Below are 12,290 nucleotides of genomic sequence, written 5' to 3'. Positions count from 1 at the left end.
TTTTTTAAATGTTCTATGGAAACTTTAGCAATACAAAATGACTTGAAACATAAATAAGGATAACTGTTAGAACAGAGAAGAAATGGGATCATTTCTGCAGAAGATACTGTGTATCTAAAAATGTCCAAGAAAATAATCTGAAAAACAGTGAGAGCTAATGAACATGTCCAGAAATAAAGTAGCCAAAGGAATAAAAATCCCATACACAACAGGAACAGAAATTTAAAATAACTAATAAACCAAAACCCTTTGTTGCTGAGTTGATTCCAACTAATAGTAAGCTTAAAATAGAGATAGACGGTCTACATGAATAAAACTATTAAATGATAAATGTGAACATAAGCAGATGTCAACAAATACAGATAAAATTTCTTATAAGTAAAGACAAAATATTATTGAGTATCTTTCTAAACTTACTTATATATTTGATGCTGTTCTAATAAAAATCTCAATTTTTCTAAACTGACAAAATGACCCTAAAGTTTGTTTGGGAGAACAAATAGCTGAGATTAGCTAAGAATAGTTTGGCAAAGAAATAGAGGGACACTTGCTCTGCCAGCTAGTAAAAAGTGTTGTAATGCTAGAATGGTATATAAGCCTGGAAATTATACAAGAATCAACAGAACCACACAGAAGGGTCAGAAACAGAACTCAGGACAGATAAAAATTAAGGAAAAGTTATTTAACATTGTTGGTAAAATTAACTGTTGGGAAAAAACTATTTTGATTCTCGCCTTAAATCAAAATAAAAATAATTTCCGCATGTCTTGGTTATCTACGGCTGCTATAACAGAAATACCACAAGTGAATGGCTTTAATAAAGAGAAATTTATTCTCTCATAGTCTAGCAGGCCAGAAGTCCGAATTCAGGGCACCAGTTCCAGGGAAGGCTTTCTCTCTCCCTCTGCCCTGGAGGAAGGTCCTTGTCATTAATCTTCCCCTGGTTGAGGAGCTACCCAGAGCAGGGACCCCAGGTCCAAAGGACTCGCTATGCTCCTGGTGCTTCTTTCTTGGTGGTGTAAGATCCCCCTCTCTCTCTGCTCACTTTTCTCTTTTATATCTCAAAATAGATTGGCTTAAAACACTATCTAATCTTATAGATCTCATCATTATAACTGCTGCTTATCTATCATAGTGATAGGATTTACAACACTAGGAAAATCTCACCAAATGAAAAAATGATGGACAATCACACAATACTGAGAATCATGGCCTAACCAAGTTGACACATATTTTGGGGGGACACAGTTCAATCCATCACACCATACAAACTAGTTTGAATTTTTTTTTAAAGGGGGGGTCATTTTTTTAAACTAGAAGAAAGTGTACAATATTAAAATGATCTTGGAATGGTCAAGCAGTCTAGACACAAATGCAGTGCAAGAATTCTTTTAAAAAGTATGTAGACTACTTAATAATGAATAGCTTACTATAAAATCCATGAAAATAAAAATTTTAAGACAAAGGTCAGATTGGGAAAAGTATTTATAATAAATATGACATTTTAATTCCTTAATATAAAAATTTCTTACAAACAAATAGGAAAAACCTAATATCCCAATGTTATGGATTGAATTGTGCCCTGCAAAATATGTGTTGTAAATCCTAACCTCTATGCCTGTGGTTATAATCCCATTTGGGAAAGGGTTGTCTTTGTTATGTTAATGAGGCAGGATTAGTGTAGGGTGTGTCTTGAGTCAGTTTATTTGAGATATAAAGGAGATTAAATAAGCAGACAAAAGAAGGAGAGATGAGGTAAGACAGATGCCAAGACACACAGAGATCTCCAAGGAACCTGGAAGCAGAAGCCGAAGAGTCAAAGACCTTCCTCCACAGTGGACAGAGAGGGAAAGCCTTCCCCTAGAGCCGGTGGTCTGAATTTGGACTTGGAGCCCTGGCGGTGCAGTGATTAAGAGCTATGGCTGCTAACCAAAGGTTGACAGTTCAAATCCACCAGCCACTCCTTGAAAACCCTATGGGGCAGTTCTACTCTGTCCCCTATGGTCCATATGAGTCAGAATCAACTCAACAGCAATGGGTTAGCCTCCTAAACTGTGAAAAAATAAATTTCTGTTTGTTAAAACCATCCATTTGTAGTATTTCTGTTAGAGCAGTGCTAGATAACTAAGACACCCAATATAAAAACAGGCAAAGATATAAACAAATAATTCATCAAATAAGAAATACAAATTGCTAATGAAAAAATTTAAAGTTCAAGTTTCTAAAAGATATGGAAATTAAAACAATTTCTCACTTGTCAAATTGGCAAAGATTTTAAGAACTTACAACAGTCAGTACTAGTGAAGATGTAATGATTTAGTCACTTTCAAACACTGTTAAACCAAAAAACCAAACCAATTGCCATCGAGTCAATGCCAACCCATAGCGACCCTATAGGACAGAGTAGATCTACCCCATAGCATTTCCAAGGCTGTAAATCTTTAGGTAAGTAGACTGCCACATTTTTCTGCCCCAGAACAGCTGGTGGATTTGAACCACAGATCTTTTGGTTAGCACCCTAGAGCTTTAACCACTGTGCCACCAGGGCTCCTCAAATGCTGTTATTGTTCTTGTTGTTGTGTGCCATAGAGTCGATTCCAACTCGTAGTGACCCTATAGGACAGAGTAGGCCTTCCAAGGAGCAGCTGGTGGATTCAAACTGCTGACTGATGCAGGTGTTTTTGAATGTGACAATGTGTATGAAAAGATTCTAAAGTGTCTGCTCCTTTATTTCTTTTTCCCAATAGTATGTCTTCTAGGAATCTAACCTAAGGAAATATGTAATACCTGGACAAAGATTTATATGCAAAGATGTTCATCACAGTGTTATTAATGATAATATAAATTAGAAATTATATAAATGTCTGACAGTAAGGGGGTAGTTAAACGAATCAAGATTTATTCATTTGATAAAATGCTATGATATCATTAGTTTTTTTTCCCAAAAACAGTTTAATGAGATGTGAAATTATTATAAATTGTATCTCAATGCTTCTTGTCTTTGGTTGAAACCTGCATATTAGCATTGAATTTCTTTATAGCTTTCTGGTTTTTCCCTAATTCTCCAGCTTCTCTCTATCTAGCTCTCTTCTTTTACTCCTCAGGATCATTTTTCTCTCCCTTCCTCCCATCTCTTCCTCCAGCTTACTGTTTTTTCCCCATCTCCTCCACCACTAATACCTTAACTGGTCATTCTGTGCCACTGAATAATATATAACAAAAATGTATTGATATATTTATTAACAAAGGCTTTTGATTTCCATTCTTAATTTTTGAAAATTACAGCTTTGATGCTTTAAAATTAAGGTTGTCTTTTAAAATTAAGTGGCTTTTTATTCTCCTGAGGGTAGCAAGAACTTAAAAGATGCTTGACTAAGACACACAAAAGTTATATATCAAGGTAGCATCCCACCTCATTCCTTGACTTGTCAAACTATGATTGTAATATTAGTGTGCAATTCTTCACAGGTAATGAAAGAAAACAAGAATAGGTTTCCTGGTGCTCCAAAAGATGGAGGATGGGTTGTGGATAACTGCCCCTTTACAAGAGAACTGTGGATAGTCTTAGTCGAGAAAGGAATTTTACCTGATTTAATAATCTGTTTATCAGATATGGAAAACAATGGTTGGTAAATATTTGTCATTTAAATTTTGAAATGAAATGTCTATTGCTGATAAGATGTTTGGTTAAAGTAAAGAATGGATACAAATACCACCCCAGCAATTCCTGCATATGCAAAATGAGGCTTCCATCCACTGAGTAGGTGGCAAAGGACAGGGTCCTCGGCCACTGGAGGCACCAAAAGGCTCCTAAAATTTTTCTTTGAAGCTGAAAATTTAACACTTCCTCCTGGTCAGCAGCTATAACTTCTAAAGAACAATATATAAGGTTAATGGGAAAAGATTAATAGAGGATGCATATGGTATTCCTCGCCTCTCTCTGGAAACTCTCTTCAAATATATTTCCTTCAGTGGCAAAGCAACAGAATAATTACAAATGAGCTCTGTTATCTTTATGTACCTAATTTTCTCCCTTGAAGAGAAGAAGAACTACTCATATATAATCTTTTCCAATGATTTGGAAACCCTGGTGGTATAGTAGTTAAGAGGTACATTTGCTAACCCAGTTCAAGTCCACCAGGTGCTCCTTGGAAACCATACGGGGCAGTTTTACTCTGTCCTGTAGAGTTGCTATGAGTCAGAATCGACTCGACAGGAATGGGTTTGGTTTTTTTGTTTTTTAATGATTTAGTTATTACCACGCCAACCTGTAATTTTTTTAAGTATATATTAATATACTTTTAATATTTTAAAGACTCTGGGCTGTAGTTAGATAAATGCTTACAGGATATATTTGAATATATGTAGAAATAATTTTTCATTGTTAATTTCTAAAATATATCTCACTCTATTTAATACATATTCAAAAATGATATTCTTTTTATTTGTATTTCAGGAAAATACTTACTTAATAGACTGTATTTACAGAATAAACCTGAAATTGACGCTAAGATTTTAGAAAGATTACTAGATGAACTACAAAACAAAAAAAAAGAGGAAGAAGCAGCAAGGTAAAATCTGCCTGGCATAAAATAAAGGTTAATGTGTCTTTTATGGATGTTAAATACCTGTTTACAATTTATACTAATGAAATGACTTTTATATCAAAATCATGATATATTAACTAGATCCAAATCCTAATTAGATCTAAGAAAAGCAATAATTTCCAAAATACTCCCAGAATCTCTAAATTGCACAGTTGTGAATGTTTTCATAGCCCATAAATCAAACATCTACTCTCAAAAGACAATGTAAAATAAATGAATAAGCGCACATAAGATATACATATTTTTACCGTATTTACCTGTGACTTAAATGATTTTGCTAACTAGTGCTCACAAATTGAAAAATAATATGTTAGGAAGTAAATTAAAATATACTTAAACGATATGAATAAAATTCAAAGCTAAAGTCTACATAAGAAAAGAACAGTTAACAAATAGTATTAAAATTGCTTCTTTTCTTTTTTTCAATCTCAAAACTGTCCGCTTACATTTGATATTGAGGGCGCATTCTCTAATCTGGGTGCAATGAAGAACTTTTAAAAATGTGAACACATGATCTATCTGCTCATTGCTGAGGTCAAGGCTGAACTTCAATGAACTATCAAATTCTTTAGATTAGGGAATAAAAGTATAAAAAGAAACATTGACTTAATTTGCTAATTGTTCTTCCTTGCTGAAACATGCTCTTCAGAGACTTTAAATTTTAATTTGTCCACTGGGATTCCTACTCCTCAAAGTGATAAATGTCAAGACGTTTCAGAGGGATATCTCTCTATGTAAATCCACTAAGCCTCCTACTATTAATGGTTGCTTCTACAGCTGCGTTCTCAAATGCTGTTTCCTTTCTCCCTTCAGATATCAGCAGTTTGAGCTTCAGTTGGGGAGAGCTCTTTAAGCTAGACTTAGAGATGTTAAATTTCCAGAAATTATGAAGCTGGGAGATGGGAAGTGGGATAAATGGGGGTAACTGGTGTTCATTATTCATCTAAATCAGTCATTCCTTTAGGACCTTAGCACACAAATATATGAACCACAATTGAGTTGAATTAGTTTATAAAACTATTGTTTGATATAGCAATTAAAAAGTATTACTAATTCAGACAATAATTATAGACTTATTACATTTACTTTTAGACATATAAAAGTTTTGTTACAAATGGAACTACGATCTGCTAATGTTTAAGGGATGATTTGATTTTTTTGCAGTGTATGAAAAATGATCAAATATTTGAGAACAGATATCAACATAATAGTAAAACAAAGTTCATGTGATTTCTAGACTGAAGGTCTTCTACATTTTATATAAATAAAAAATATATACATCTATAATTTTTCAAGAAGAAAAGAGAGCTAGCTCCCTGACTCTTTCCCAGTCTCTCGACTCTCTACTTTGACCTCTGGTTTGCCATGTGAAATTTTCTGAGCTAGGTCTACAACTAATTTTTACTTCTTTTGATTCTAAATTTTTACAGCTTTATGTTGTTATTAGGTGCCGTCGAGTTGGTTTCGACTCACAGTGACCCTATGTACAACAGAACAAAACACTGCCCAGTCCTGTGCCATCTTCGCAATTGTTGCTATGTTTGAGCCCATTCTTGCAGCCACTGTGTTCTATCCATCCTGTTGAGGATCTCCCTGTTTTTCTCTGACCCTCTACTTTACAAAGCATGATGTCCTTCTGCAGGACCTGGTCCCTCCAGATAACATGTCCAAAGTACGTGAGACAACATCTCACCATCCTCACTTCTAAGCAGCATTCAAGCTATACTTCTTCCAGGATAAACTTCTTCGTTCTTCTCCCAGTCCATGGTATATTCAGTATTCTTCATCAACACCATATTTCAAATGCATCAAGTCTTCCTCAGTCTTCTTTATTCATTGTCCCGCTTTCATATGCATATGAGGTGATTGAAAATACCATGGCTTGGGTCAGGCACACTTTAGTCTTCAAGGTGACATCTTTGTTTTTCAGCACTTTAAAGAGGACTTTTGCAGGAGATTTGCCCAGTGCAATATGTCATTTGATTTCTTGACTGGTGCTTCCATGGACATTGATTGATTGAAGTTGTGAAATCCTCGACAACTTCAGTCTTTTCTCCTTTTAACAGGATGTTGCTTATTGGTCCAGTTGTGAGGATTTTTGTTTTCTTTATATTGAGATGTAATCCATAATGAGGGCTGTGATCTTTGATCTTCATCAGTAAGTGCTTAAGTCCTCTTTACATTCAGCAAGCAAGTTTGTGTCATCTGCATATCACAGGCTATTAATAAAGTCTTCCTCCAATCCTGATGCCACGTTCTTCTTCATATAGTCCAGTTTCTCCGATTATTTGCTCAGCATACAGATTGAATAAGTATGGTTAAAGGATACAGCCCTGACGAACACCTTTCCTGACTTTAAACCACACGGTATCCCCTTGTTCTGTTGGAATAACTACCTCTTCATCTATGTACAGCAGCAGTATACTTTGTCCAGGTTTTGGACCAGGAAGGTCTCACAAAAGAGTGTAGCCCAAACTAAGTAGAATAATTACTGATGAGCACGCAATCAAAATGGGGAAGGAGGAGTTCAGAAACAATACCCAGTAGTCTCAGAGGTCCGAGTCATGAACAAAGAGAACTAGAATTACACCAAGACTTAACTGTGGAACATAGAATTAGAATGCAATGAGAGACCACTCCCTATTAAAATACAAACCTGTTGGGAGAAGAGTTTTGTAATGTCTTTTGATGAAAATATATGTCACTAAATTTTCAAAGGACGTGAAAATGAGCACAGAGAACACTGAATATGAGAGAATAAAGGGCTATAGGAACAACCTGAGGAAAGCTGTGTGATGCTGTTGTAAATAGGCTCTACTTAACTAATCCCTTATTGGTGAATACTTGATGCAGTTTTAATCATATAAAAAAAGATGCAATTAACATTCTTTTACATGTTTCTTTGTGTAGTAGTATGGCTATTTCTAAGGGCCAAATTCCTAGGCATAAAATTTCTAGGTCAAAGATATATACATTTTAAATTTTAATAAGCATTGCCATTCTCCATCATTTTACTAACTTTTCTTATAGCTGCCTTCGCCATTGTTAAGGCACGTTTAATATTTCAGCCCTAATGAAAAGCAGATTCTTTCCAGGTATTTAATTATCCTCACGCCAAGTCTCTTTCAGTTTTATCATTACTGTGTTAAAAAGAAAATAATTAGGATATTTTACTGACTACAAAGATACATTGGCAAATTTTCTATTTATTCAATATAGAAAATTTCAAAAATGCCAAAAAAAAGTTAAAGAAAATTAAAAACTCCCATAATGACACCATCCAGAGATAATTGGTAGCAGTTTGGTTAATTTCCTTCTAGTCTTTTTCTCCTCATTTATATAAATTTTAAATACAAAACTAAAATTGTATTACACATAGAGTTTTATATTCTACTTTTTTCACTTAACATTGTATTGTGAACATTTCTCATTTATTCAGAAAGAAAAATGTTACAACTCCTCCCATTTGCCTTTTCTACTTAGAGTTAAGCAATCTTTTACTAATTTTAACAGGTTTCCTAACTACTACCCAAGGTTTTCCAAATTATAACATTCTAGTTTCTCTTACAAAACAAAGCCCTGAAAATTAACTGCATAAATAAAAAAATTTACTCTGATAAATTGAGATAGTAAAGTAAAAAGGATCATGAATGTTATAAACACTTTACTCTTTATATTTACCACTATAAGCCCTTAATCCTATAATATCATGAGATACCTGAGTTTGCAAAGATAATTAAATTTGGGGCCTTTTCATTTCAGAAAAGCTACAGAAGAAGCACTGAAAATAGAAGAAGAAAATCGAAGGATGTTAGAAGCTATGAGTATGAAAGCAAAAGGCAAGCATAGATTGATATGACTAGTAATATGTTGTTTAAGTTTTGTATTGTTACTGCAAGCAACTACAGCACTTCAAGTGAATTATAGGCAGGGTGACGATATTTCCCAGTTTGCCCATGACAGTCCAGGTTTATATCTGTGGTCCTGAGGTACATATAGTACCTGCTTTCATTCTCCTCACTGTTCCAGTTTGGTCACTGGAATAGTGGGTTCTTAGGAAAAAGACTCCTAACCAGACACCCACTTGTGTACCCTCTAAGATGGGTACCCAGTGGAGCAGCATGTGCAGCAACTTAAAAATGTTTTTTCCTTATCACCGGGTGACACATTGCTGGTAGAATTACTTCTATTAGCAGTATCCTGCAGGACTTGAGGAAACAACAAAGCTCTTGCTATGCCCATTTTCTTTATACTTAGACTTCCATTTCCATTCCAGAAGATCTTACTCTAACAGTTTCTTTTAAGGTTGGAGTTCATAACCCTTGGTCCATGGATAAAATTCATGGCTCTATGAACTCGAACGGGAAAATAATTACGTCTTTTATTTTCACTAAACTAGAACTGTAATTTAGCATTTCTTTCAACTACTACTATAATAGTATTAGTAGTTCCTTGACTTTGTCGCCAATAGAAATAAGGATATCTCCATATCACATTACAGCTTTAGATATCTTGAAGTATTATTTACACTTATCAGTATTCCAAAGATATGAAAGTTATTAAATTAACTGCTGGTTGTTGTTATTTGATACATTAATAAAGAAGCATAAATTTACTGCAGTACTTTTTTTTTGTATCTTGATAACTGTACTTCAATATAATTGATTTCTTATGTGTTTTGGAGCCCTGGTGGCACAGTCGTTAGAAGCTCAGCTGCTAACCAAAAGGTCGGCAGTTTGAATCCACCAACTGCTCCTTGGAAACTCTATGGGGCACTTCTGCTGTATCTTGTGGGGTCGCTATGAGTTGGAATCAACTCGATGGCAATGTTATTATTTTTTTTTAATGTGTTTTATTTTGTGGGTTTAAAAGTATTACTCTGAGAAGTGCTCCATAAGTTTCACCAGACTGCCAAAGGAGTCCGTGGCTCAAAAGAGTGAGAAATATCTGTCTCAATTTTCTATTTGTATGGAATAAACCACCCCAAAACTTAGTGGTCTAAAACAACCACCATTTTATTATGCAGATGATTCTGTGGGTCAGGCCACAGTGGTAACAGCTTATCTATGCTCCCTGAGGACTTCGGTTCTGGCTGTGAGAGGGCCACCTTGGAAGTAGATCTTCCAGCCCCAGTCAAGCCTTCAGATGATTGCAGCCCCAGCTGACATCTTCATGAGAGATCTGGAGCCAGAACCACCCAGCTAACCCACTCCCAAATTCCTGACCCACAGAAACTACAAGGATAATATATGAGTATTGTTGTTTTGACCACTGAGTTTTTGGGTAATTTATTATGAAACAATAGATAAAGAATACAACACATAATTAACATCAAAATAAGAGATAGTACAAGGATCTTACAACACTTTTTGGTGCTGTCCTGAATTAAATGGTATGTAGATGATCCCTTAGAGTTCTGCAAAAAAATTAGAATATTTTACATTTTTCTGCATCATTAGATTAATTATTTTTAATGTATGTTTTATAATGTATCTAATTGCATAATAATATAATTTATAAATATACATATATTGGAGGTACATGATAAAATATTTTCATTATAAGAGATGCTCATTTGAAAGAGATTTTAAGCTTCAGGTGTAGAGCACATAATTTTATCCCAAACCTTAATAGGATACAGCAAATGCTGTCTCTTCCTTGTGTGTATTATCATGAAAACCCTGCATATAACACAAAAAGGTGGACCACTTTCCAAGTCACATAACTGGAAGCCACAGGCACTATAGTCCTGACTCAGACCTAGAGACATAAGGATGCTTCAAGATGCTTTTCTCAGGGTGCTTAATCATTCAGATTGAGATTAAAATTCAGATGCCCGAAGTATATGGTACCATAGAAGGTGACTCTTAGAGGTACTCGCTAGGGGAAAATCATAGAAATTCCCACACGAGTCCAGAAAATAAGCTCATTTATTTTTTTCATGTCATCTTTGCATAGAATATACTCTATTATTTAGTCAATTTCATCAGTATATTAAAGGGAACTAGGGAGATAGGTTTTCTGACACCACCATTCACCCCATCTTCTTCCTAAAAGACTTCTATGCATATATTTCTTAAGTGTTCATCAATAGCTACATAAAGTTTGGGTTTTAAATATATATTTCACATACTGATCAACATATGCTATTACTTATTATTTTTAATTAGCGATAAGAAAATCTATTATTTTATGTATATAATCTAGCCTAGGGCTGCCCAGTAGAAATACAATGCAAACCACATATGCAACTATGAATTTTCTAGTAGCCACAGTTTAAAAAGTAAAAAGAAACAGATGAAATTAATTGCAATATATTTTACTTTTCCCACTGTATCCAAAATACTATTTCAACATGTAATAAGTACAAAAATTATTGAGATATTTTCCATCAATTTTTCATACTAAGTCATCAAAATCCACTGTGCATTTTATACTTATATCTAATCTCAATTTGGACTAGCCACATTTCACATGCTCAATAGCCACATATGGCTAGTGGGTACCATATCAGACAGTGCAGTTCTAGCTCTTCCCTTATTGAATGAGCATTTGGGCTGTTTCCAGTTTTTTACTGTTATGATATTTGAGACTACTATAAACATTTCCTCCCCCGAGTAAACTCTTAGTCTGGTGCTCCCATAGCACTCTGAGCAGATGATCATCACCACTACGTTTTAATGTCGTTTGTGTCTCTATCTCCCTTGTTAAACCACATGGCCCAGGAGAGCAAGAACCATTCCTTATTCTTTGTTTTGGCCTCAACACTTATTGGAGTACCTGGCACCCGTAAAATATTTGTTGATCTAACTGAATGATAACTTACTTCTTCTAATTTTTCTCTAGGAACTGAAGAGGCTGAAGAAGAGTTTGATGCTGAGGGGTCTGAAGCTCCTGAAGGGTCTGAGGAGCCTGACGTATTCGAAGAGGCCAGACTGTCACTGCTAATGGAAGAGTCTGAAGTGTCTGAGGTTCCTGAAACAGAACCTGAATCAGGTTATTGAGGGCCAAGTCTTTAATTCTGTTTATGTCCATTAGTGTGTTTGGGTGTGGACCCATGTGTATATATGTTGATAAAGTGGAGACAGGCTAAGAATGAAGAGATGAGCCCCCAGAGAGCAGCCATTTAGTCCAGATCACCTGGTGTGAAATGTGGTGAGAAAGCTGAGTCTGCTCTGCCCAGTACTGACACTCAGGGCCGGGGGCAGCTACATAATTTGCGGGGACCATGCAAATGTGGGGCACCTTGTTCAGAAAGTAAGGTAAAGGTGTCATTAAAGGTGCTATAATATAAAACTTTTTCCTTTCTTCCATGGTTTCTCTCTCGACTTGTCAAGGTGTTTTTCATTTGCTATTCAATGTCATTCTAAGTAAAGAAAATTTAAAAATTTTAATTATTAGCATGAATTTTATTGATCATCTTTATGTTGTGCAATGCGGATTTTAAATGCAAATATAAGAGCATTTAACTTATACATGGCGTCACCAAAATTACAGAATTTGCATAGCTTGTACATACATATAGATTTCATTCTTACCAGAACAGTGGAAACACTGAACAAAGCTAACTCAGCTGTTTTTATTTCACTTTTTAATTTGCACACAGAGTCCCTGGGTGGCACAAATGATTAAGCACTCAGCTACTAACCGGAAGGTTGGTTGTTTGAATCGACCTAGAGGAGC

At 35.1% G+C, this 12,290-nt stretch overlaps 1 protein-coding gene across 1 annotated transcript in view; it reads left to right on the top strand.

The window, feature by feature from the left end:
- AK9 (adenylate kinase 9) overlaps nt 1-12,290 on the top strand; it is a 171,428-nt gene that overhangs the window by 92,426 nt on the left and 66,712 nt on the right. The window contains exons 19-22 of the mRNA XM_064294766.1: nt 3,469-3,625; nt 4,457-4,571; nt 8,370-8,446; nt 11,463-11,603. Coding sequence (XP_064150836.1) covers nt 3,469-3,625; nt 4,457-4,571; nt 8,370-8,446; nt 11,463-11,603 — 490 coding nt within the window. The remainder of the gene's footprint in view (nt 1-3,468; nt 3,626-4,456; nt 4,572-8,369; nt 8,447-11,462; nt 11,604-12,290) is intronic.

The sequence above is a fragment of the Loxodonta africana genome, chromosome 1, assembly GCF_030014295.1.
Source record: "Loxodonta africana isolate mLoxAfr1 chromosome 1, mLoxAfr1.hap2, whole genome shotgun sequence".
Classification (NCBI taxonomy): domain Eukaryota; kingdom Metazoa; phylum Chordata; class Mammalia; order Proboscidea; family Elephantidae; genus Loxodonta; species Loxodonta africana.
The sequence above is the reverse complement of the archived record's forward strand: the minus strand, read 5'-3'. Positions and strand labels throughout refer to the sequence as shown.